The sequence below is a fragment of the Lissotriton helveticus genome, chromosome 1_1, assembly GCF_964261635.1.
Source record: "Lissotriton helveticus chromosome 1_1, aLisHel1.1, whole genome shotgun sequence".
NCBI lineage: Eukaryota > Metazoa > Chordata > Amphibia > Caudata > Salamandridae > Lissotriton > Lissotriton helveticus.
The window spans coordinates 475,691,074-475,718,458 of record NC_136057.1 but is presented as its reverse complement, the minus strand read 5'-3'; the positions used below and the strand labels follow the sequence as shown (position 1 = coordinate 475,718,458).

The 27,385-nt window shown below is 46.8% G+C and overlaps 1 protein-coding gene across 1 annotated transcript in view; it reads right to left on the bottom strand.

Annotated features, from left to right (window-relative positions):
- MYRFL (myelin regulatory factor like) overlaps positions 1-27,385 on the bottom strand; it is an 874,676-nt gene that overhangs the window by 186,305 nt on the left and 660,986 nt on the right. The window contains exon 16 of the mRNA XM_078673905.1: positions 21,146-21,225. Coding sequence (XP_078530031.1) covers positions 21,146-21,225 — 80 coding nt within the window. The remainder of the gene's footprint in view (positions 1-21,145; positions 21,226-27,385) is intronic.

Genomic DNA, 27,385 nt, shown 5'->3' with positions numbered 1-27,385 from the left:
CCTCCAGCTGGCTCTCTCAGGTAGACAAAATGGCTGCCCCGCATTCCGCCTTATATAGGCTGCCCCTCAGTGGTCCAGAATGGACCAGAAGATTCTGGAACGCCCTATACTGGTCTATGGGCAAGTTCTGGGTTTGGCGGTTAAGGCAGTTGGTAACCACCATTTTGTGTGGTTCCAACTTTTCCTGTCAAAACAGGCCTCTGGGCCTGAGGTGAAAGACTATGAGGGACAAAAGAACACCTATCCCCTTGGCCAACACCTATAAAAACTAGTAGACACAAAAATTATTAAGGGTATGAGGGGCAAAAAGGGGACAAAATAAATAATAAATTGGAGGGACTACGCAAAAAAACCAGACAGGTCTAACACTCTCCCTCACCAATGACCCCAACACCGCCAAAACCAATCTTCACGAAGGCATGAAAGAAGTAGCCATATGGATGAAAAACAGCCGCCTGAAACTTAACTCAGACAAAACGGAAGTGCTCATCCTAGGATCATCCCCCTCTGCCTGGGACGACTCATGGTGGCCTTCGGATCTGGGCTCAGCTCCCACACCCACAGACCACGCACGTAACCTTGGCTTCATCTTAGACTCCTCACTCTCGATGACCAGACAAGTCAACGCCGTCTCATCCTCCTGCTTCAACGTACTTCGTATGCTCCAAAAAGTCTTCCATTGGATCCCCGCTGAAACAAGAAAGACTGTCACCCACGCATTGGTTACGAGCCGACTAGACTACGGAAACACCCTCTACGCCGGAATTACAGCCAAATTACAGAAAAAACTCCAACGTATACAAAACGCATCAGCAAGACTCATTTTGGACATCCCTCGCCAAGATCACATTACCAGCCACCTGAAAGACCTCCACTGGCTTCCCGTCAACAAGAGAATAACATTCCGTCTCCTCACCCACGCACACAAGGCCCTCTACAAAATAGGGCCCGAATGCCTCAACACTCGATTATCCTTCTACACACCCACACGCCAACTTAGATCCTCCAATCAAGGCCTCGCCGCTGTCCCGCGCATCCAAAGATCCACGATGGGAGGTAGATCCTTCTCCTACTTGGCTGCCAAAACCTGGAACTCACTCCCCACTCACATCCGCCTTACACAGAACCACATCTCCTTCAGAAAAGAACTTAAAACCTGGCTATTCGATAAATAATAATTCCCCCCCACAAGCGCCTTGAGACCCACTGGGTGAGTAGTGCGCTATATAAATTCCTGAACTTGAACTTGAACATGCAATGCTAGTGGCTTACTTAATAGGAATAAAGCTCATGCTATGATGAACTGGCTGTCTACATTAAAATAGGAAGTTATTTTTCACCTCAAAGACAACCTTCCCCAATCTTTCATCCCTACGAGATATTCTCATTCATTCTACGCCTCGTCAGGGGCTGCCATAAGAGGCGTAGCAGTTCTTCTAGCCAATGCAATAGATTGGCAAATTCGTGGTGTTTTTAGGGATGTTAAAGGGCATTGGAAAGGGGTCAAAGTGGCAGTCAAAGAAAATTCGTTAAATCTGGATAACTATTACGACCCCATCACTGATGATACCCAGCCATTAATTCAACGACATAATCTAGGAATGGCTGCTGTAGGTCCAACGATCGGGGGGGATTTTGAATTTTATACAAGATCATAGCCATGACACATCAAATAGAACAAAAAAAATAACTAAAGCCATGTACGATTAAAATTTGTACTGCATTAAGGGATGACTTTTTGTTAATAGATCCATGGCATGAAAAATATCTGCAAATCAAGGAGTATACGCGCTATTCAGTGGAATTTCCTCAGTATCCCGTATCAATTTCTTTCTTATTATCAGGTCAATTTAGTGCCGTTCAGCCAACATGCAGGCCAGTGATTTCTCTTGCCATTCGGCAATTTCGATCCAAATAGAGCTAAAAGCTGAGACAAAAGATCAAACCAGATGGCAATTCAGTCTTGCTTCACTTTCGTATAGCCTCAGGCTGGAAAAAACAAGCTCCTTTATCAATTAGTTTTTTAAGATTAATCTTGGCACTGCTGAAGATACAATGATGTGAGAGGCCTTTAAGGCCTCTTTTCACGCACACGTTGTAGCCTATTGGGCTCATAAAAAGAAAAAGCATAATGCCGGGTTTGCTCGTTACAGACGTATTACATAAAGCTGTCAATATAAAAATACCTATAGAAAATATAGAGGTGAGGACAAAAAAAATTTCCATAGCTAAACAAGCGATGCATGATTTCTTCTCAGTTGAAAAAATCAATAGCCACCAGGCCTATCAACAAAAAAAATTATGAAAAGAGCCAACACATCAGCAAGTTTCTTGCTTAGTCCACTAGGTTAATGAAGACAGAATTGAAAATCCAGAGACTCATTTATAAGTAGACGAAAGTAGCAAGATTGCTGAGGTTTTTGTTCAGCACTAACGTAATGTTAATGAGAAAGTGGAAGAGGTTCAATGACATAAATTAGAGCAGTTTTTCAAGACCTTTACACTGCCGAAAGTGGCAGGCGAACAAAGTATGGCAGTTTTGGAGGAAATACAGGTCTCTGAGGCTTCTTGTGCTCTCAAAAGTATGCCAAATGGCAAGGCCTGTGGGAGTGAAGACATTCCCACTGAAGTGATTAAGGTTTATCCTAAAGAATTTGTATCATTCCTAGTGAGTTTATTTAACCAGTTTAGATCTTGGAAAGCTTTTCACCAATCCTTCGAGGAGTCAATACTTGTTAGCTTCCTTAAGAAGGATAAGAGTGCCACCAATGTAAATTCCTTTGGGCCAATTAGCCTGATGAACTCTGATTATAAATTATTCACAGATATCTGGGCTTCAAGTATTATTACGCTACCCAACAGCTTAATACACAAGGATCAGTGTGGGTTTTCACCATGCAGACAAATATCAGCCAACACCGGTTTTTTAATCCAAGAAATTGACTTTTTTATAGTAATGAAGAGAAGGCTGCTATTTTAAAGATGGATCCGGAGAAAGCATTCAACATGGTTAATTGGGATGTACTGTTTTTATTCTGAGGGAATTTGGATTTCCAGATCAATTTTTAATAATTCTTTGGAGCTTACCAAGGGGCAACAGCTAAAGTGGTTATTAATATGAACGATGCAGGAATGATCAAAAACAGCGGGCATACACTTCAGGGTTGTCCCATGTCCCCAGTGTTCACCATTTTTATTGAACCACTAGCAATTAGGATCTGTAGTAATACTAAAATATTGCCATCATTAGTGGGGATGCCTAAAATCAGGCTTTTCGCTAATGAGATCATATTATAACTTAAACCTGATGCAGCAAACATCCAGAATAGGCCGGAGTAGTGGGGTACAAGGTCAATCAGACAAAGATTCTGTTGTTCTATACATCTCCTAAAGATCTTTCTTATGATCCTCATGATCAATATTCACTCCAACACTCTATCATTTATCTTGGCAAGTATGTAACACATGATTATTCCCAACAATGTGAATTAAACAATAAAGCGACTTTCTATAAAATGAAAACACTGCTGGATAGATGGAGTACTTATTGGTAGAGTGGCCGTGTTAAAGATGCCCATTTTTCCACTGGTGTTTTTCTTAAATTTACTATTCCTCTCATTATAATTAATAGATCGCATTTTAGAGAACTTGATCAACTACTTCAATAAATCATCCGGAATAACAAGCAACATAGAAGAGCAATATTCGAATTAGATACATCACAAGGGGGACTTGCTCTACCTCATTGTCAAACATATCACCACGCAGCTCTTTTAGATAGTGTAGCTCAAATCATGACACGCGCCTACCCATTAGACAATTTTATTCTGACCAAAGAGGCAGCAATTGAATTGATATCCTTTTTAAAAATAGCTACACTTCCAAAGAAAACTAGATTTAAGTCACTATGGGCCATATGTAGGTAGCTTAATACCGGTCGGTAACAGCCGAAAATCATTAAATTTCCCGTTACCGACCGGTATTTAGCTTTTTCTAATGTAGGTGGCTGGATTTAAGGATTCGGTAATTTACTGAATCGGTAATTTAAGGAATCGGTAAATTACCGAATCCTTAAAAAAACCGAATCGGTACATTACGGAATCCTTAAATCCTATGTAGGGAGCACTCAAGTGAGTGCATTTTCGATTTAAGGATTCGTTATTTACCACCAACTACAAGTTGGTGGTAAATATCGAATACCTTTAAAAAAGCAATTTTTAAAAGTGCCTAGTGGCCCTTAGGTCATGTATGTGCGCCACATGTGCACTCATGGACGATTCAGGGGTGCAACAGGGTGTCAATGTGACACCCTGCCACCCTTGAAAATGCTCCCCCTATTAACGAATCGGCAATAGTGAACGGCTTCCCATTCATTCCTATGGGCCTCCGATATTAACGAATTTTACCGAATCGGTAAAATTTACCGAATTTTTACCTACATTCAATTTATCGATTCCTAAATAACGAATCGGTAAAATTCGGTATTGAGGAATCGGGAAAATTAAATTACCTACATATGGCCCCAAATGCTTTGGAATATTGCATGAGGAATTTTTTTGAAGGTTCCGCGTCTTGAATTTCCATGCCTTCATTCTGTTAGAAGACTTTTTGGCATTGCCATCCCCAACGCTGTTTTGGAACATTGGAAGCAACAGAGAATCACCAAGCTAGTTGATTTTTACGATGGCATAGTACACTTTGCGTGGGACAAAATAACCTTGCACTTAATGGAGGAAGCCAGAGGTTAGATATTTAGTGGACAGCAGATAATTAGCCTACTCTCCTCATCCTATTCTACTATGAGCCCAGAAATGCATGTCTTGATGCGCCTTCTATATAAAAGCCAGTTAATGGGCTTAGGGAACTGGTACGGGGCTCTACGCAAAAACACAAAGAATGTTTTGGTTGATGAATTCCTGATCAAAATCAATCATACTACGGACTGCTCAACTACCAGAGAAAGGTGGACTTATGTCACAGAACTGGGATATAAGTCTTTGAGGGATGCACATTGTAAATGAATGGCTTTCTTGTCAAGGTGTGCTACACACCTTGCAGATTACCACAGTTCCTGATCAGTGTTTTCGATGTAAGTTGGATACTGCACGGGACTGGATATATATTTTTTTTACGTGCCCTAGTCTCTATGACGTTTGGGAGAGTGTTTCCCAGATGCTTACTGGGAAACACTCTTGCACTTTGCATTATCTCCGCAACCCACACTTACATTTTTGGGCTCCTCGCACACCACTCGAAAGGCCAATAAAAGTGTTCAGAGCTTGCTGTGTATTGGCATTGCTGTGGCACATAGCATTATATTGCAGAAGAGGAGAATGGTTAAGACCGCTTCCCTGGAACACTGGAGGCTAAAATGCAAAAAACTAAGGTATTTGAGGAGGCTTATGCCAGACGGGTGGGGTGCTCATCAGGGTTCTCTGCAACCTGGGCTACTTTGAAGTTTGAAAAAGCTTGAAATTGGTGGGAAAGGGTAACTATTGATGACACTAGTTGAATATCTATCAGACAGACTGAGCCGCGGATTTCAGCAGTAAACTAGTCAGGCATCTAGGGTGCGTGGAAGTATGAAGAAATGTTTTCCCTTCGTGTTTTAAGATGCGCCAATTGATTCCCTTATTCTGCACTAGACATTTACTTGGTTCATTATACATGTAGCAATCCAAAAATGATCTATCTTCAGGTGCTATACAATATGAATTCACCCTCTAAACAGCACTTGGCACTTTCACGATAGCCCTTTATATTGACTTTATGGAATATGTTATATGATCTGATGGGTATTTATTCATGCATTCTGTATAAGTATCTACATATTTGTTTTGGTTTGCTTTTATATCATGTCATGGCTATGACCTTCTCAATTAAAAATATTTAAAGAAAGAAAATCTCCACACATTGCCTGCATATCCTGCTAGTCAATGTAGAAAGTATTTTCCACACATATAGAAAATAGAGCTATTTTTAAAATTGTTTCAATTCGCAGCGAATCGGTCACAGAACTATAACACACTCAACAGTGAAAAAACATAAATGATTTGAGCGTGCTAAGAATAACACTATGGAAACCACAGGAGTACAATTTCACACCAAGTTCAACATGAAATACCAATAACATTTACCCTGGGCTCTCTAAATACGTGAAATTCTGCAAGAAACTATAAAGCGTACTACACAAGAGAATGAGCCATGATTGAAGACACTTAAAAAAAAGTTCAAACCATATTTGTAACTTATTTTTTGCAATAAACTGGCTTGTTGACGTCAACAACACTAAAGGTGGATGCCAGAGCTGACCCAGGCAACCCTATATTAGCCAAAGTTACCCACAGGTCAGAAATGCACTTGATAGGAGCGTCAAAGCTCAAATATAGTTTCAACATATACAATTCTAAATGAACTCACTCAAACCTACATTTTGGAAAAATTATCAACCATATACTCTATCACATAATCTTATGTCTGTCTCCCATGGTAAACATAAAGGAAGATATTATCTTACCTATGGACGATGCCACTTATTTATAGAGCAATTTGGACACTGATCCTTGGTTGAAGCATGTGATTGTCTATAAGGCACTGTAATAACAAGTGCATAATAATAATATGTGGCTATGTGATGTCAACAACTTGGGTCTTCAAAAACAAGACAGAGATGGCACTGGGTATCGGGACAAACAGCAGGGGGTATATAATCTGGGATCAGAAGTTCTCATTGTGTTGGACTATCCAGTTACCTGGTGTTCGACCTGTCAGCCTTAGGGTGGTCTTCCCTCTACTGACATTTTGCTTACCTCCCTCACTTTTTCTGACCTCATTTTTACTGGTATTAGGACACTGTGCACTCTACCACTGCAAACCAGTGCTAAAGTGATTGTACTCTCTCTAAATATTATATTAGTTTATCCCCAAATTACATATTCAATTTACTTATAAGTCCCTAGTAAAGTGCAGCACTGATTGTGCCACCTAGTTTAGTAGCCCTTTAAACATGTCTCGGGCCTGCCATTTCACTCCCATGACAGCCATTTTGACAGCTAAGTTTGGATTGACTCCTGAAAAGTACAGCCAAAGGTTCAAGGAAGTAAGAAGCTCCCAAACCAGTACTTGGGAGATTTTGTGGATTACTCCAGCAAGGCAGTGAATGGTTGGGTGTGGAGCAGTACAGTGAATTATTACAATGGGCTGTACAATCTGATTATAAGAGCACATGCTCAGTATTTGTTTTCCAGAGCTGCACCAGCAAGTTGACAGCAAGCTAATTGACCCAGGTAGTTTGCTGAGGAGGTGGATATCTGGGCTAGCACTAGACTGTCCAAAGAGGTACCTGGAGGTGACTCCCACAAGGGCAGTCAGGGGTCCCAACAGAAGAAAGAGGGGAGGGAGAACTAAAAAAATAAGGAGTTCATTCATGGCCCCAAACATAATTCCCAAGGAATAGTAGTAACGAGTTGCAGTCTGTGCTTTAAGAAGAAGGGTTGTTTTGATAAACAGTGAAGTTTGTACCCTAATGCACAGAGTGCTATAAGTATGATACTCCAAGAGCGACTCCATATGTTCCAAGAGAGCACAGACCCCTTACTTGTGGGCAGATACCTGGGTTGGCAAATGTAGCTCTCGGGGAGGAGACCCTAGTTTCCCGAGGGGATAAGGAGATGGTGCCAAAAGCTCATATGCCTGACAATACTTCCAAGTACAGACAGTGGGTCACCATCAATGGGCAATGGGTGGAGGCTCTGAGAGACATAGGAGCCTGCATGAGAACTGCAAAGTGTCTGCTGGTGTCCTCAGAGTAGGTCCTCCCTAACACATCTCACCAAGTAAGAGTCACAGACAATCATGAGAGTCGTCTACTGGTAGCCCTGTTTTTCTTTGAGTGGGGTGGGGTTCTCAGGGTCTCTAAAAGTAACTGTGAGCCCTGCCATGCCTGTAGATTGTCTATTGGGCAACACTATCTGGAGGGAGGTAGAGCTCAGGTCACAATTGGAGATGTTAAGATTGCCCACGTGGGTCTGTATAACCACACGGTCCATGGCTGCCCGAGAAGGGAGAAAAAGGCATCTGGCACCTGGAAAAATGGCCCAGACAGCTCCGAAAAAGATGAAGAGCATGGGGCATGGGAAAACTGCCCCTTAAGTTCCCATGGTCAAGGTTGATGAGGCATGTGAAGAGGATTCGAGCCAACCCGGGAGGACCTTGCCACCCTGGGTGACCTGCCTGACCTTGCTTGTTGGCAAGTTGAAGGTAGGCCCACCAGGGAGGAATTCTGCAAGGGGCAGAAAGAGTACCCCACTCTAGAGAGCTTGAAGTGGTAAACTGAGGCTCAGGTAGCAGGTGACCCCTCTGGAGATCTTTTGATCTTTTGGGAGAATGGCCTCCTATTTAGCGAGACTAAGGCTCCTGGATCTGGGGCAGCCTGTGTGCAGGTGGTCCCCCAGTGTAACAGGACCTTCCTACTGGGTTTGGCTTATGAAATACCCCTGGCAGGAAATCTTTGGTAAGACAAGAACTTTGCAAGGCTTGTTGCCCACTTCTATTCGCTCTGGATGAAGACAGCCACAGATGCATTCTGTAAGTCCTGTCCCACCTGCCATGCCAGTGGGATGTCGAAGAAAAAGCTCTTGGCTCCCATGACCCCATTACCTGTCATTGGCATCCCCTTTGAGAGAGTAGGCATCAACATTGTTGAACCCTTGGACAGCAAGACAGCTTTAGGCAATAGGTTTCTCCAGGTCTTGGTGGACAATGCTACTCGCTACCAAGATGCCATCCCTCTGAGGTTGGTGACTGTACCTGCGGTGGCCAGGGCCCTTATGGGGATTTTGACTCATATGGGGTTCCCGAAGAGGTAGTGTCTGATAAAGGCACTGACTTCATGTCAGCATACATGAAGTAGGAGAGTATGGTCTGCTTCCTATGGTCACCCCCACTTTTTGCTCTGATCCATTGGTTTTTTGACTCTAGTGTGGCTGTGGGCCTGCTAATCAGACCCACAGCCCAGCTGTTCTCTCTCCAAATTCATACCATGTACCTTAGGTACATATCCAATTGGGTATTGGGTCACCTTTGTGAGCCCCTGTATAGTGTACCATAGGTACCCAGGGCATAGGTGCATCCAAGGCCTACCAGGGGCTGCAGCATGTATTATGCCACCCCTGGCTGGCCATCCAAACTGACAAAAGTGCCTGATCACTCAGCTGGGGCAAGGTCGTGTAATCACACCTTGCTTAGGTATAGTATTCCTATACCTACCATTATATATAGACACATGTATACCTATAAGTCACTCCTATGGCAGGCCTTGACAATCCTGGAGGCAGAGTGCTTGGTTTTATGTGAGATGGTGCTCTAGCATGAGCTGAGCCTGTCTGCAGCTTTCGGAACCATGTTCTTATAGCTGTTCTATGATATAGCCATACCATATACTCTTAAGAGCATTATAATCCTCGCGGTTATTGCTAACTTTGGTTTGGCTTTATCAAAACATGTTGTGTAAGGTGTCATACGCTTTGGAATACCCCCCCCCCCCCGCCAGTTCTGGCGGCGGGGGTAGCATTCCACCCTTCTAGAGGGAGAAGACATGTAGTTGTGGCTTTACCCGGTTGAAGTTAAACAGAGCCTCATCATCACAAAATGGATGCTGCTGCCACAGACACGAGTCTGACCTCCTGCTGCTGGACGAAACTCTGGCAGGGGAGGCCTGGACAATAGGTTTCCCATCTTGGGAGGTGCTAGCACCTCCCCAGACAGCCTGTAGTGTATTGGGGCAGGGTGGGTTGAATGAAATGAGACACTGCCTGGGGCACACAAGGTGCTCCATGCATAGCCCGGTTCAAACCAGTTGCTGGGGCACTCCTGCCCCAGCTCTGGCGTGAAACTGGACAAAGGGAAAGGGGTGTAACCACCCCCTTCCCAGGTTCCACCCATAGGAGGGACCTAGCAGGTAATCCAGCCCCTTAGATTGGTATAAAGCTAGGAGCTGAGTCTAGAAACTTTAGATTATCCTGAACTGAAACTCTGAAACGAAACTCTGGACCTTCGACATTCTACCCCCTTAAACCCGAAACTACCGCCCCATTTCCTTGCTTCCTTGGGCTGCGAAAGTTGCCGAGGCCCATGTGAACGGAATTTTTTCTGAACATCTCACCAGGGCTAACATCCTCGATCCCACCCAGAATGGTTTCCGTGCGGGTCACAGCACGGAGACGGCCCTACTCTCCATGGTTGAACACCTGCGTTCTGTGCTTGATGCTGGTCGGACGGCGGCACTATTGCTATTAGATCTTAGTGCCGCGTTCGACACGATCTCGCACGGGATCTTGCTTCGGCGCCTAGAAGAAGTAGGTGTCACGGGTTCCGCCCTATGCTGGTTTCGTCCCACTCTATTCACCTTTACGTGAGGCCGCTGGCTGCGGTAGTCAAGCAATGGGGCTTGACGATGGTCTCATATGCAGACGACACGCAGCTGGCGGTCACGTTGAGTGGGGACTCTGACATGGAGGCTCCCAGGTTCCGTGACGGACTACGGGCAGTGGCTAACTGGATGAATTCCAACTGTCTCCAGTTAAATGCCAAAAAGACCGAGGTCATGGTGGTTGGCAAGCAGGCGGAGTTATGGGGTGACCAGTGGTGGCCTCCCGAATTGGGTGTGACCCCCTTTCCGGCATCGGAGATAAAAAATCTAGGGGTTTGGCTGGACCCGACTCTTAGTTTTATTTGCCACACTAAGAAGGTGGCGGCCACCTGTTATGGCATTATTAGAGGTCTAATACCTATTCTGAAATTTCTTGACGCACCCACCAGGCAACTAGTGGTTCAAGCGTCAGTGTTGTCCCGGCTGGATTATGCTAGCTCGCTTTTGGCGGGGATTAATCAGTCGGAACTCATCCGGCTGCAGCGAGTTCAAAATGCTGCAGCCAGAGTGGTGATCGGTCTGCCAAGGCAGTGCCCTGTCTCAAGCACACTGCGCGCACTCCATTGGCTCCCTGTGAACCAGAGGATCAAATTCAAGATATTATGCCTTGCTTTTAAAATCCTCAAGGGTTCATCTCCCCAAATATTGGCGAATTTGCTGGTACCATATGTACCCTCACGAACCCTTAGATCCCTGGGTCAAAACCTGGCAGCTGTTCCGCGTTTCAGGCTGAGCAGAGTCGGTGGTCGTTCTTTTCGGGTGTTAGCGGCGAAGCTGTGGAACGCTCTCCCCCCTCACACCCGGGCTCTTGAAGACCTTTTGCAGTTTAGACGCACCGTTAAGACTTTTTTATTTGAATAGCTGTTTTTAAATTCTATCACTGTTGTTCCCTCTTTCTGGCCTTTTAACCGAGATGTGTTTTGTGTACCTTGCAAAGCGCCGGGACGCCCCTTTGCTGGGGCAGCTGAGCGCGGTATAAATGTGAATAACATAACATAACATACTGCAACTAGAAGACTGAAGAATCTCCCTTGTGGTCAAGGAGTGACCACCCTGTGCAAACAGGCACCACCAGTAACTTGCCGGTTTCCTTTGACGACGCTCCAGCTGGATCTCGAACACCTTGCGACGCAGCCTCTGGAATTCCAGACTTCTCTGACTCCAATCCACATCCACAGCTAAGCTGAGACCCGTGGCGGACACGAGAGACGTGGGACCGGACATCCTGCACTACCTGCTTTTTGCTAATTGTGCAGCTTCTGAGATGTCCTCGAAGTTGTGCATTGGGGTTTGAGAAGCCCCAACCCCAGCAGTAAATGCACTGAAGCTGCTCAGCCCTCCACACTCCACTAGTGCTGCGTGGGGCCTGCGCCTGCATTTCTCCTCGACGCGTCTTTGCGGTTGCTAGCCCGTTGGCTAGTGGCCCACCTGAAGACATCACCTTGAATCAACACCGCTTGCCTGGTTGCTCGGGGCTTGCTCCTGCTTTCCTGTAAAGGGGAAGCTCCACAGACCTTGCTGGTCTGAACAGAAGCTGATCTTCCTTTCCTGTGTGGGTTGCCTTTGCCAAGGCTTGTTGACTCCAATCCGGAAGCCGACACTGCCAACAGCGAGATCCTTCATGCCTCCTGGTCCACATGGCTGCAGAGACAAGCTTCACATCCTCACCTGATTGCATCTCGACATCGCCTGGTTCCTTCCTGGTTCCTTCCCGGTCACTGGCTAGTGATCCAGACTCTGTCCCCTCTGCTTTCAGGTTCTTCTCGGCTCCCGGCCTCTCTGGGTGTGGTAACTCGAGTACTACGGTGCTCCCGTGGGTAACAACTATCTAAGTATCCTAGTTTAACTGGCTTTTCCGGTAGTCCACCCGGAAGTGTCCGAAATCAACTACTTTGTAAACTTTACGTTCCCATTGAAAGTCTATGGTAACTCACGTGTGTGTTTAGATACTGCACAAGCATCCTGTGGGTCTCCTACTTCCAGTCCTTTGGTTGATAAGCGTAGCCCTAGCGATTTCCTAGGCCCTAGGCCTATTCACCTTTCCTGAAGTGGTTCTTGTACCACTTCTTTTGTATATGGTTCGTGAGGCCCCTAGGGCAGAATTGTATTTGTGCAACTTATAGTATGCTTATTGAGCAACTTGTGCTGTATCTCGAACTCTGACCTCATAAAGAGTGCAGAGGGGTTGTGTTAGTAACAAATACATATATATTTGATATATACCTTGTGTGGTGTCCTTTCATTTGGTATTCAAGGGGTTATTAATGGTAAAACAATTGGCTTCAATGCTCTCTGAAGTGTTAGCCTAAGACTGCTTTGTCCATGCTACCACTAGGATAGCTGGACTATAAGGTTGACTTTACAACCATCACCATAAGGGTTATTTGGACTGGTGCAAGGTGCTCACTAGAATAGTGAACATCATATACCAGGCCAACTTCTCACAATGAGTGTGGGGTAACTTCAAATTCTCCACACCCTATCACCACCAAACCAACACTCTTGTAGAGAGATTGAACAAGACCTTGAAAGGCATAATAATGAGCCTACCTGAACCCATGAGGCATAAATGGGACATCCTTCTTCCATGCCGTCTCTTGCCTACCAGGAGATACCACAGAAGGGAGTAGCGTTTAGGCTATTCACCTCCTTTATGACTACGCCTCCTAGTCTTGTAAAAAAAGGGGTTGGAGCAAGCTTCCAAGAAGCCCCACAGGATGTAGTCAGCTACATGCTGGCCCTCTGTAACCAGATGCACCGCTTCTGGAAAATGGTAAAAAGCAATTTTGAGGCCAGTCAAAACGTTACAACATCCTGGTACTACCAGAAGGTACTCTGGTACAGTTTTAGCCTGGCCAGAAAGTGTGGGTTATGAAGTATGTGGAATACAGACCTCTCCAGGATCACAGTACTGGGCCATATGAGGTGCACAAGCAGAAGGGGAAGTCCACCTACCTTAAGGGCGCTCCACGTCAACCACCTTAAACCCCAGTTTGAGAGGTCCAAAGTGAGCATGCTTCTGGTGACAGGCGAGGGAGTGGAAGAGGAGAGTGAGCCTTCTCCCTGATTTCCTATCTGGCCAGGAACATGATAGGTCAGTGAAAGGTGCCAGCCTCTCCCCTACACTGGCCCCATAGCAGCCGAGTAACTGTTACCAGTTGCTGGGGGAGTTCGCTCAGCTGTTCTCCCTCATCCCTGGACTCACACACTTGTGCGTCAATGAAAAAGACAATGGAGAGAGTCCACCTCTGATGAACAACATTTACAGGCTGTCAGATAAGGTGAGGGAAGTATCAAGGAAGTAGTATGCAAGATGCTATGGTTAAGGGTGATATAGCCCTCCAGTAGCCTGTTTGGGACTCACATCTGGGTTAAGACAGACCATAGACTCATTAGGTGGTTCATACAAATGAGAGATGAAAATCCCAAACTGTTGTGCTGGTCCATCTCCCTACAGGGAATAGACTGCACGGTAGAACACCGTCCATGGTCAGACCACGCCAACGCTGATGCTCGGACCTGTTAATTCTCGCCTCGATGCCTATTCTAATCACGGGCCCCACGCTGCAACTCTGGGCAATAGCTTGCTTAGCCTCCACACCGGCCCCAACAGCGCTAAGGATGCCTGGCTTCACCCTGGGGGTGCCCAGGAGTGGACACTTCACAGGGAAAGCCAGGAGGGGTTCCACAGCGGTATGAGTATCAGCGCCAGGAAACCGCATAGGCGACACCGCAAGGTGACCGTCTGGTGACAGTGCGCTCTATAAGTACCATGACATTTACATTTACATTTACATTTACACACATGGTAAGATTGTTCTTCATGTTGGCAGGTATGCAGCAGTAATGATAGTGCTACCTACATTAGAAGCCCCATAAAAATGTTTCAGGCCGGCCTTTTCAGAGCCTGTAAGTGCCACTTAAACTGCTATTTTGGACTGGCAACATAAGCCTTTTGCCAGGCCCACACCTTCCTTCTAAATACATATAAGTCGCCGCTAAGGTAGGCCCATGACAGCCCAGAGGGCAGTGTGAAATGTATTTAAAAAGCAGGACATATACTTCTTAATTTTACATGTCCTGGTAATAGAAAACTCTTTAATTCGTTTTTCACTACGGCAAGGCCCAGATCTTTCATAGGATAACATTGGGACTACCTTATTATTTTTTATAAGTGTTATTTCCAAATGGGAAGATATGACTTGGTCAAGTTTGGTGTCTCTGGAATCCTAATTTAAAATCCTAGCTTATGGTAAAGTTGTATTTTTAATTACAATTCTGAATATGCCACTTTTTTAACTGTAACTCCTGGAATGTTGTATATGCAATCTGATGCCTCTGAAGGCTAAAATACATAGGGCAAGCCTCACAACCAGTCAAAACATGGATATGCCAGCACCAGAGTAGATTCAGGTGTGGAATGACCAACACTCCCTTGGTACCTCATCTATTGGATAATAACCATATGGTGAAAAGATGAGGTGGCAAGTTGACAGCGCAGTCACCCCAGTAAGAGGAGGAGAGCTTACGAATATGCTGCGCAAACTGGAGATCAAATGGATTGAGCGATGCAGCTCTATAAATCATGGACTGAATACAGCTGAAGAGTGGCGATCATTGTGACTGAACTCAAAGAATGATAACACATGTTGGGGACAGTAATTGAATCTGTAAATATATGATGGTACAGCTTGTTTTCTAATTATCACCTGACTTTCTGATTGTTAGACCTGGCACCTTGGCGTGAGTCTCCCTTCCACTTTTTGCTGATGTGCCTCAGATGTTTTGCTGGTATTCGCTGCTCAGGGCACCGCGCCACGGCCAATCCGTGCCGCAGTGCAAGTGCTCCCAATGTAAAGTGTATATGTAATTGATTTCCACGATTGACTTATTTGGTTTACTATCAGTCCCCAGTAACGTGCATGAGGAGTGCCGGGGCTTGTAGATACAAATGCCGCTAGTGGGCCTGCAGCGCTGGTTGCGCCACCCACAGAAGCGGCCTCATAACCTGTGTCTCGGGTCCGCCATTGCAGACCCGGCGTACGGTCTCGTACTGTCACGCTGACTGCGCAAGTGCCCACACTTGCCAGTCCCTGAACCTTCCCTAACCTTCATATCAGTCACCCCTATGGTAGGCCTGCGGGCAGGGTGCATTGTAAGCGTAAGGTAGGAAAAGCCTAGAGTGTGGCATGTCCTAGTAGTGAATTACCGCCCTTTTCGTTCTTCACTGTTGAAGGGCTACCTGTTCTCTTAGGCCAAGATGAGCTGCCGGAACTATTACACGCTATAGTCCCGCAAGGCTCAGGGAACATGGTAGCACGTCGAGTTTAGTATGCCTGAACTCAGAATAATAAAATACTTCCTATAGTAAGGTTTATTTTAATATCATGTGTTTGCAAATGCTACTTTTAGAAAGTTAGCCTTTGCTGGCCTAACTATTTCAGCCCGCCTCTGCCAGGATGTGTATCTGTTGTCTGGGTTTGTGTGAGTGACAGGGCTGGGGAATTCCTGGGGATAGTCGGGGGCTCCAGGTGGTGAATGGGGTGCTTACACCAGGATGGGTGGGCGGAGTAGTCCTTGACTCTGGATAGGGTTGTGCTCCACTACCACAATGCTGGCTCCACCTCCCTGCCCTGCACCCTGAAAGAAGACGGCAGCTTCCGGTAAACAGAGTACTCCAAAACCGGGTTGAACTAGGCAAAAGAATCTCAGTATAAATATAGGAGCTCCGCTTCTTACAAATCAGATCCAGTTTTGACCACGACAAACCTCTGCCTGACTAGAAGGACCAAGAGAAGCTGAAGGACGGAAACCAGTCTGTAAGACTGGCCTGCAGTGGTGCCTTGCTGAGAATGGAGAGGAAAGGACCAGAGAGGACTTTGTAGACTTGTGCCTGAAACGATCTCCAAGGGCTTGATTGCGAGCTTTCCCCCTCAACGGAACCCCAAGACCATTGGGTTCTATTCTGCTTGTGCCCGTCTGCTGTTGGGCCTTAGTTCTTATTCCCTCGCCGGAGTTGTGACTCGGGTGCCTTCGCCCCTCCCAAGGTCGTGACAGCTCGGAGCCTGGTCGCCCCCCATAGAGAGCCCCGCTCATCCCTGAGTCGCTCTCCGCTCCAGTGCTGGGCCGCCCGCTCTCCTGTCACCTCGCCGCTAACGGAGCGCGTTGTGCGCCTCTCATCCTCTCCAGCCGGAATCTGCACGGAGCGCATTCCCTAGCCTCGGACAGTCCGTACGTCGTAACGTACCCGACTGTCTCGCTTTGCCTCCTGCATACCAAGGCTCGTGCCGCACCTCAAGAAAGGCCTCCCCGTACGGTGGTACCGGAAGCCTGGTGCTGCACCCGTCTGCCCGAGAACGCGACGCCCCTAACAGATCCACGAGTACGACCTGGCGTGCTAAGAAGTAGTACGCCCCGCAGGCCTGAACGGCGCCTCGCCCCGTGAGCTGCATCGACCCCGGATCGCCGCAACCCTCCACAGTCCTGCTCCCACGCTTCGCTCCTCGAGGGGCAGCGAGCCGGAGAGACCCTCTGGAGAACCGTCGACCACGTCCCGGGTCCGCCCTCACCAGTAGCCGCGCCTGAAATGCCTCGGACTTCCACAAGCAAGGTACACGTGAACTCCGTCTCGAGTTCATGTCGGATCCAGGGTCCGCAACGTTCTTATTTCCCTGTCATCGTACCTTGCTGAACAACGAACATTTAAAGACTAATTGCCTATTGTAATCTGGTGGCCTCAAATCGCTAAACGTTATATGGTCTTGTGATAATCCTGCTTGAATCTATCTTTTATATAAAGTATACGTATTTTTGATACAACCATATGACTGGTGTCCATTTGTGGTGGGTCAGTGGGTTTACTGTGTGTGATCATAAATGCTTAACTTACTATCGCCCTGAGGATTAGCCTTGTCTGCTCGCGCCACACTACCTAGAGGGTGAGCAGGGGTTATTCGAAGGAGTAGTTCCCTTGCCCTGACTGGAAGTGAGGGTCCCTGCTTGTCACAAGTGCATACCAGTGCCAACCAGAGACCTCCGGTTCCAACACTGATAAAATGATTTATAAAGACATATATGTTCTTTAATTTGAAATGCTTGTAGACTTGCAATGCCATGAACTTATGATCTTATTGATTTGTAATGCCATGATCCTAATGGAATCTACATGTGATATGACCATAGTGATCAGTTATACATTTATGTAAATGCTGATTTTCAAGATGAATGTGGCTATCTGGGTGTGAATGTACACTTTTTATCAGTGTATGTATTTAAGTTCTGCTCGATTTGCATCTGCTTTTATCAATTTTTATAGTGCATGTATTATTTCTACATTGGCTTTTAAAAGTTTTTTTCCTGAGTGGATGTACCACATTTACACTTGTCTTGATTTATCCCGAGCACCTTCCCTGTACGAAGTAGCTTAGACTAACACCACCCCCTTTAGGCTACCATAGCGAGAACCCGCCTGGATCCAAGCCTCGTTTTGAAGTGCAAGATTGGGTTTTAAGGAATGTACCACCAGTCTCCGGTGGCATACTCTCAACGATGAGGAGAATCTAACCTTCGCTGACCGTTCGATTGTGGATATGGCTGTACTGTTCTTAACCGCTTCGACCACTGAGTATTAAATTGCCCTAAGAGGGATGGTGGCAGCATTCTCTCTACAGGCATTTATCAATGCAAAATGACAGGACTGTTTCACAGACGGATTGCTGTGACTTTGTTTGTCCTGGTGGCATGCGAATACCGTAGTATCATTTCTATGTTTCTCCTGCAAGGGGGTAAGTTGTTATCTAGTGTCTGGAATCTTAATTTCCTGCAAATTTCTGGGAACCTAGTGTGTTTTCTAAATGACTAAATGTCTTTTTCGTCTTTTCACGCTTTTCCCTGTTGGGTCCCTATGTTCATAATATAAATTTGGTCACTTTTCAGTGGTGGCACTTTTTGGATGGTGTATTTTTGTTTTATCAAGTAGGCCTATTCCTTTGCATTCAAGTATTCAACGGTCTGTATTATAAGACCCTGGTATTGAGCATCTGTCTGTATTCCTTTCCCAGGTGTCCCTCTTATTATATGGTCCTGATGGGACCCCATATTCTATAGTGGGTCAAAACGTCATCAACAACACTACCAAACTCTACATTCCAATCCTTTGAATGAAAAGGCTTGATCTAAAACTTTGTGTAAATCAAATATAGTGTTTGTCTTTGGTGCTGGAAACCCTTGTTATTATGTTTGTATGGTCACAATTCTTTTTGTATATATGTTTTCATGGGTTCTGTTTGACATGGTACATGTACCATTGTATGTATGGTTTTGTACAATATATACTAAACCTCATCGCAACTGTCTTTTGTGTTTCTACTATTATTTGCATGTGCTTCCAGTGTGGAATTTTCCCTAAGTACATCTCTAATATTTTGATTTATGCAATTGGGCTTTTTGTATTTCAGTATAATTATCATTTTTTTTCCAACAGGAACTGTATGTTTACAAATAATGATTTATAGCCCTGTTTCTTTTTCAGTAGGGTTGCCTTTGTGTTTTGATAATCTAACTTTTAGAAAGTTGGCATTTTCTTTCCTTAGCCATTTGATGCCTGCAGCCTATCTCCGGTAACATGATGGTGTAGTTGGCAGTTGGGGTTTGTGTACTCTATCTAGACAGCCGCACACAATGGGAGCTTAGGTGTGACTGAATGTGCCATCACTAGCAGGATGGGCGGGAGGAGCTGGACACGCCATCACTTACACTTGAATAGGCTGTGCCCTGTCCCCACACAAAAGGCTGCATACCCCATGTAGTTAGCTCGGAGCCAGGGCAGGGCATCTGTGCACTTAAAAAGCATATCTCTAGAAGAATTTCCCCAAATGCAAAGGAACAACTGTGTATAAAAGAAGAGCCTCATACACCACCACTTCAGTAAACTCCTGGGCCTGTGGATACTCTGACTCGAAAAAGGATTGCAGTGCTGCTGACGGACTGCCACTCTGCTGGACTACACTCTGTTGAACTCCTGCAATGCTGTGCTGATCTGCTGCCTTCTTCTGTCTTGCCTGGGTGAGAAGGACTGGAAGTGCGTCTCTTGAAACCAGACCCCAGAGTAAGTTCATGGGCTAGTTGGCTGGCCTCCTGATCTAAAGCATAACCGGCTTTCAACCACCTGCACCTGTAATCAGCCATCTGTGAGTCTAATCTTCCAAGTGGTGCCACCCCAGTCCTGGACCCTTGAGGTGGCCTTAAGTTCTTGCCAGCGGAATTGAAGCATCTTCTCTGCTGAGTGGTGCATTCCCAAGCAGAACCAATGCATCTCCCTCCTCCGCTGAGCGGCGCATCTCAGAGCAGAAGCGACGCATCACCGCTGCTGTGAAGATTGGATCCATCGCTAAAGACTCACATCGCTGCCGGAATGCACATCTTGGGGCCAACGCATCTCATACAGAACCACCACTGCACAATGCTTTCCCTGGCACGGTTCCCTCATTTCTCGTCAACCACAGCTACAGCATAGTCAGCAAAATTCCACATAACAGCTTTACCGCTTATCGGAATCGATGCATCATCTCAGCTGCGCACCACTTACCCAACACCAGACTTCACATTGCAAGTCCAGTCAATGGGATCCTCAACGTCAATGCAACAGAATCTCACACCACAGGCTTGACGCATCGTGGAATTAATGCATCGCATGAGCTGCGCGACGCATCTTCAATGTGGATCCAACAATCCTTGGCAACCAGGATTTAAGGTACTCTCTTCAGCGGGCCTAACTGAGCTCCTGTAGAGGGCCCATGCTCCATCATGGTCAGCCTGAACTTGTGACTTTGTCCTGGTCCGGTGCGACCAGATATCCTCAGTGCTATTTCTCACTGTAAACTTTAAACTTTAATATCCCCAGTTCTACTAATTTAATTTTTGCTGTTTTGGTATTGTTTTATTTTAAATTCATTTTGAATCCAGCAAAGAAAAGGCTGACCAACAGTCTACTGATTGTGCGAGCACATCAACATATTGTTTTTGTTACAGAATTGCTGAAAGACTAGATTATTACAGCAACTTCGGTTTGCTACCGTCCAACCAAACAAGATTGCTCTGGGCCCCAATCTCAGACTCTCCTTTGTAGCTAAGGTGGTTTGGTAATTTCATATAGTCTTATGGCCCACTGCAGGACACCGCCCACTGCAGGACACCTGCAGCTTTTTGCTGCAATTTTCTCTGTTTGCCCAACAGAGCACATCCTGTAAAATCTGAATTCACCAGGCAATTAGCTGCAGCGATTTGCATACAGACTAAAACTTCCACTTGCCCATCCCACTACAGCAGATGCATGATACATCATCCCCAGTTTAAGATAAAGGTATTCTGGCTGCTCTAAAAATGTGCTTTCAGGTATCTCTATTGCTGGTGGGTAATTGGAGACTCTGTGCCTAGTAGCAGTGCTTGGAATGCAGTGCTGCCTGGTATAGAAGCCACTTATCACATTACAAGCCTGGTAAAGGTGTGTTGTGGCCAAGATGTGTTCTGTGAAAACTTTCATGAATTGTTTGAGTGATTTTAGGATTGAATGAATAACAGAGAAAGTAAGGCCCGAACAATACAAAAGTAGGTGGAAAATACACATCTGTGCCCTCTGTGCTTTGTTAAGCTCCATCTCTGTATCTTCCTCATAATAGGAACAATATTTCTGTTAGAACTACATCTTATTTGTCTTACCAGAGTGTCATGACAGCTATCAGAGCAATGACAGTAGCCTGGAAAATCCTGTTTGAGCATGATTGTTGGGTCACTGGGATCTGGGAAAGAAGTTTCAAGAAATAAAACACATTTATTGATTTCTTGCAGCAAAATGATGTATTAAAATGCAGACAAGAATATATAGATTACTTGTAAACTGTTCTGTATACTTTGCATTGTCAAATCACCTAAAAGACAGCATTCATTGGAACTACAGAAATTCTGAAATTCAATGTTTTAGACAAAACATCAGCACTCTGAATCGGCTTTAAGGGCATATTGTACAACTTTATTAAAATTCTGTGAAAATTTAACAGCGAGAATCTTAGTTAAAATATTGTATATTCAAAATCTCATTAGGATCCAAAACCTGCATGGCAAATAATCTGGAAAGAAACATTGTTTCTTTAACAAAATCAGACACTTCTAAAATACCAATGCTATGGGAGCATGGAGTAAGACATATCTTGTCTTGGCTCGAAACCCCCGCCAGCATTCCAGTGCCATCTCAGCACCAGGGCTACGCTCAAACGGCCTAAAGCTTGCACACCTCTCCTGCACAGTGGGGGAGCGGGGGTATCAATCTCTGTGACAGCAACCCTGACAACAGCGCTCTACAAGCCACCTGACTCGAGGGTCGGGACCCGCCATCTGGAGCCCGGGAGCTGCAAACGACCAGCGTGACGACGGTGCTGGACAGGTCACCGAGCCCATATCCACCCTGCAATGGTGTCCATAGCTGCATAGTGGCCCTGCACCGAGACCTGTCACCGCAGCTACACTGACAGTTAGTCGCAACCGCCAACATTGGCCCATACCCTGCAAGCTTGCCAACTTGGTAGTGCCATTGGTGAGCCTCTCTGGTCCATATTCCTGATGTGGGAATGGAAAGAGGGGGCTTGGAGGGCAGAGGCAGGCCCCCGTCATCCGATCCAGCAAGAGACTGCTGTGTTGTGCCTCTGGGAGGAATTGTCATTTGCCAGTTAGGCTGGGAAAAGTCCTGGGGCCTGGCAAACTGCAGTGACGTGAACCGCACCACGAGGCCCACCGCCCTGTGTAGAGGGTGCCCCAAATGACTCAACAGAAGATGGAGCAGGGCAGGTCATCAGGACCAGGCCAGCCTTACAGATTGGGGACGTAATCAGCTACAAGGGATCACAGCAGACTATCCTGGGAGACCTAGTCTGCATCCATTCAGCAGACCAGCTTGGGGACGCCGGTGTGTGTTTTGAGCTGGAAGGATCAGGCAGGAGGTGGGGGACGATGGTCATCTAAAAGCCCTTCTGCTTGGGGCATCCAAGTACATTGGTCAGTGACTGAGCCCTGACACATGGTGGGGAGGGGCTTGCATGCTGGTGAGGGGCCTTGACACCCCCTGTGGGAACGCAAGGGCAGCAGAGACTTCCTGCGGCCCACAAACTGGCAGGCCTGGGCTCCCCTGGCTGCAGCTACATATGGGGCAAGGGGAAAGTGATATCTCTTGGCCCCCTGAATCTTTAGGCCCAGGAGCTCAGAGACTGGGGGAGTTGCATGTGCAGAGCAGGGGGAGGAAACGCAGTGCCTGTAGAGGGTGTATGGGACATGAGGGTCCCCTCTCCCTTTAAAACTCGCTCATCCGCTGCTACTGGGTGCTGAGAACATGTGACACAACTTCTTCTGGGGTGGCGGAGAAGTTTGGGATTTTGGAGGACCTCTGCTGACTGTGCACTCAAATCGGATGGGCCCCCTTGGCCCCTGCCTCAACTGCGGCCCCACTTGCTTGGTCTTCCTAGTGCCTCTGAGGAGTGATTGGGGGTTGGGGATTGCCCTGGAAGGCACGCTGTCCTCCACCTGATGGTCTCTATAATTGCTCTGTGAGATTCACGTTCCTTCAGGGACCAATCCCATTCATTACTGAGGAGGGGCCCCTGTTGCACCAGCCGGAGATTACCAGGTGCCCCCAAATTGTAGAGTAGTCCACCCCTGGGGACCCTGGGCATGAATCCGAAGATACACCACTGCTACCACTCTTGCTCATCACTTTGGCAACCACCATGCCTCACAACAAGTCTGCCAAGGACACACCAATTGTCTCTACCAAGAATAATCCAGTCACCTTGCTTTGAAATAAAGCTATCTCAGTGGAAACGTAGATGTGAAATCCTCCTCTGTCGGCGGGTGGCAATGTATCGGTGCCCAGAATTCAAGACTATGTGAAACGCTTCTTGCAGTAAATCTGCTCTGACATTAGCTCCAGGAGAAAAGATGGTACATCCTGCATCCAAGCCATTCGGTGTGATGTTCACGAGATTGGAGGCCCTGTGGATGCCCTAGAACATACTGTGGATGCCCGATTGGATGACCAAGAAATGCTCTGGCGCAGGATGACAACACTGGAAGAGAAACACATCGAACACCAAGCAAAGCAGGAGGACCTTGAGAATAGACATCAAAGGAACCGCATTCGCATCCGGGGGTGCCTAGAGGAGCAGAGGGCAGTGATATGGTGGCCTTCACAGAGGAACTCTTGCAGACAATATGTGGAGATGATGACACCCCCGCCCCGATACTTGACAGGGCACACTGAGTGGCACCCCCCCCCCAGGGTGACCTGACTCCATCCTGTACATTTTGATGCAGCTCCATTTTTTCATGGACAAGGAAGCTATCCTGAATGTGTCATGGAGAAAGGCCGACCTAGTCTTCTATGTGCATACTATCAAACTATTCCAGGACCTCTCCCCCATCGCATTGGTGAAGGGACTTCTGGCCAATTGCTGACAAACTTAGAAAACTCAACATTCGTTATCAGTGGGACACCTAATTACCATGATCTTCTCCTTGTCAGGAGCACAGCAGCTCCAAGGGTTCCCAACTGACCCGCAGCCTAGACCCTTGACCCCGCCTGGGTCACCCAAGTGGGAGACACTGCAACCCATCTGGTCCATGGTGCGGACTCGCCATCTGGATAAGCACCGCAAAGATGGAGCCTCCCAGGAAACTAAGAGCGATGTCATCTAGCACCTCTGCTCTGGAACATGGAAAGGGGCCCTTCCCTTGCCTCTTCTGCTCTGAGCTCCTTGCAACTTTGATACTCCTTCATATGTCATAATTTTCAGCGAAGTAAGCGGTAGCGACTTTGCAAATGAAATTACACTCGTCCCTCGACCTTGTCATTAAGCCTATCCTGGCCTTAGCCTTTCAGTAGGCCATGGGGAAAGCAGCCTTTCTCTCAGGGACCGACACAGAGCTCACTCTTAATGCCTCTCCCTGTTGACTCTACAATGATCGTTCTCCTTGGCTGCTCTCTTGACTGCATGGCATCTGAGCACCAGCTTGCTGTACTCCTGCTCCAATGGGGGGTTAGACCATATCCTCTGCCAGTGACAGGGGTCTGGGAGGCAAGAAAGACTTGATGACACACTGAACTGTAGATTAGTGTCTGGAATGTGACCTCACCCACTGGACGGGTGAGACCCTCTGACTCACAAACCCCCTTGAATCAACCTTCAGGAGAGTGGCATCTCTGCTGGGACTGGCACACTTCCACGCCACATGTCTCTGGACTTGAATGGAGCTGTTAGGGCCCATTGACCTATCGTCAGGTGTTTTTTATGTGCTTTTCGTCTATTCCAGGTCATAAATGCCCCAGGGGGAGATCACTCCACATTCCTCTGCCTTCTGCAGCCCATTCCCAGTAACCTACCTCCATGCCACCATTTTCCTGACACCCCCTCGCACCAGCCCTCCTGGCCACACTCCAGCACATGGGCCTCAAGAGAGTAGAGAGAATTTCCTGGCTGGGCCACCTGGGGTTTGTGCTCTGTGACATCCTCCAGTGAATGTCTTACATCACAGCAGACACTGTCACTCCCCCCCCCCCCCCGCCGCTTGGGCCTACACCCAATACACTAATCTGCTCTCTCTTAATGCCCGGGACCTGAACTCGCCGAATAAATGATAACAAATCTGGCACTACCTCCTCTTGAAAGATCCCGATGTCATCTTCCTTTAAGAGACTCATATTCTACGGGAGGACCCCACCGCATGGCCCACCCGAAATACCCCATATTTTTCTAGGCGCAGGCCTCTATTAAAACAGCGGGGGTGGAAACCATATGCAAAGTCCCTTGCGGGTGAGTAGTGCGCTATACAAGTATCAATTTACATTTAAAGTGGGCTTTTGCACTAAGGTACTGAGCATGGTGCGAGACAAGTAGGGCCTGTTATGTTATGTTAAAAGAGCTTATATAGCGCTCAGCTGCCCCAGCGAAGGGGTGTCCCGGTGCTTACAGCTACAGGTAAGGAAGCATAAACCACAGACAGAGGGGACGCCAGAGAAAAAACAGGGATTAGGCTAACGGAAAGAGGAAGGTCTTAATGGCTTTTCTAAAGGTAAGTAGACAGTCTATGCCTCCTGCTTACACGCCTCAATGTTTATGCCCCTAACCAGGTGCAAGATGTCTACTGTAAAAATCTCCTTTGAGAGCAGCTCCTGTGCGAGAAGGGGGACTTAGTGGTGGGAGGTGACTTTAATTGGTATGGGACCCTTAGCTCAATCGTAGTAGGTCTTCCTTCAAGGAGAATGAAGCAATGTAAGCTGCACTTAAACAGGGCCTCACAGATTTGGGGTTGGTAGATGGCACTACAGGCACCCTGACACGTGTGAGTATTCCTTTTACTTGCATGCCCATACCTAATACTCCTGCACAGAGTACCTTTTTCTCACTCACTCCCTGCTCCTGGAATCCGTGATCATCTCAGACATCTTTATATCTGACCATGCTCAAGGGGAACTAACATGGACCTGCAGTGGGGGCCCAGGAAGGGCCTGGCAGCGTTGGTGCTTCCCCTTGCACCTGCTCTCGGACTCAGTTGATGTGGTGGAGATTGAAAAAGGGATCACAGACAACTTCGAACTAAATGACCTCCCAGAAAACTTAGCACACGTGCTCTGGGATGGCTTCAAAGCCAACACCAGGGAGGGTCATGACATCCCTTACTATCACACATGTGAGAGAGGTCCGACTGGTAGTGACGGGATAGACTAGTGAGATCAAGAATACTGAGGGCCTCGATCAGTCCGCCCCCTAATGCAACACATAGCAATTGGCTTTGCTGCGGGGGACAGCAGCTGGCGCAATCTCACATAGCTAAGATCAGAATGGGGGACTCGACATGGGCTGTTACCAAGCAAGTGAACAGAAGATGTGCCATAGCTATTACCAGGCTTTCTACACCGGTAGGACACTCCCTGAGATCTCATAGATTCTAACCTTAGTACCTGTACATGGGACACACTAGGGCCAGAGCACACTGAACTCCTGGAAGCTCCTGTCACCCATGCTGAGTTACAGCAGGTTCACCAAGAGCTCCTTTTCGGCAAGACACCTGATACAGATGGACTTGGGTCTCCTTCTATAGGCATTCTTGCCCTCCCTTCAAGATCACCTTTTGAAATTATTCAATTCACTCACATTGGCTATGGGTCTTACCCCTACGATGGCAGCAGCTGAGATAGCCCTTATACCCAAGTCAGGCAAGCACCCCACCATGTGCACTTCTTACCGTCCGGTCGCTCTTTTGAACTCAGACACTAAGCTCTTCACCAAGGTTCTGGCAAAAAGGCTATAGCAGAATCTACCTTGTCTCACTAACACAGATCAGGTAGTATTCATCTAATTTATCACGGGCATGTCATGTGGAGGATCCCCTTACAAATGTAATTTCTTCATGGATGATCTCATGATTACCCTCGCCCAACCTACTACTTCCCTCCCCTAGTGGCACATGTCCTTACAGCCTTTAAACGCATCTCTGACTTTAAGGTCAGCATGATCAAATCCTACACCCTGAATCTCACAATACCTAACTGTGTCTTGGTTGGGTCGACTTAATGCAGTCAAAATGACAGTTCTACCAAAGATTCTCTCCCTATTCCAATCACATCCCATCCCATCCCATAGGATGACATACTGCATTTGCAGCAGGATATTAGCACTTTCAGTTGGGGAAGTAAATGTCCCTGGTTCTCCAAAACTGTGTTGATGCTGCCCAGGGACCTTCTTGAACACTATTGGGTGGCACACCTACATTATATTTAGGAATGGGTAGCCCGCGAAAGAGGGAAACATTGATTTCACATGGATCAGCTGTGGTCTGGTGACCCCTGGGGGATCTTGCCTGGCTCAGCAAGCACTCTAGACTACACATCACTCACATTGCCACCCCCACCAAGAC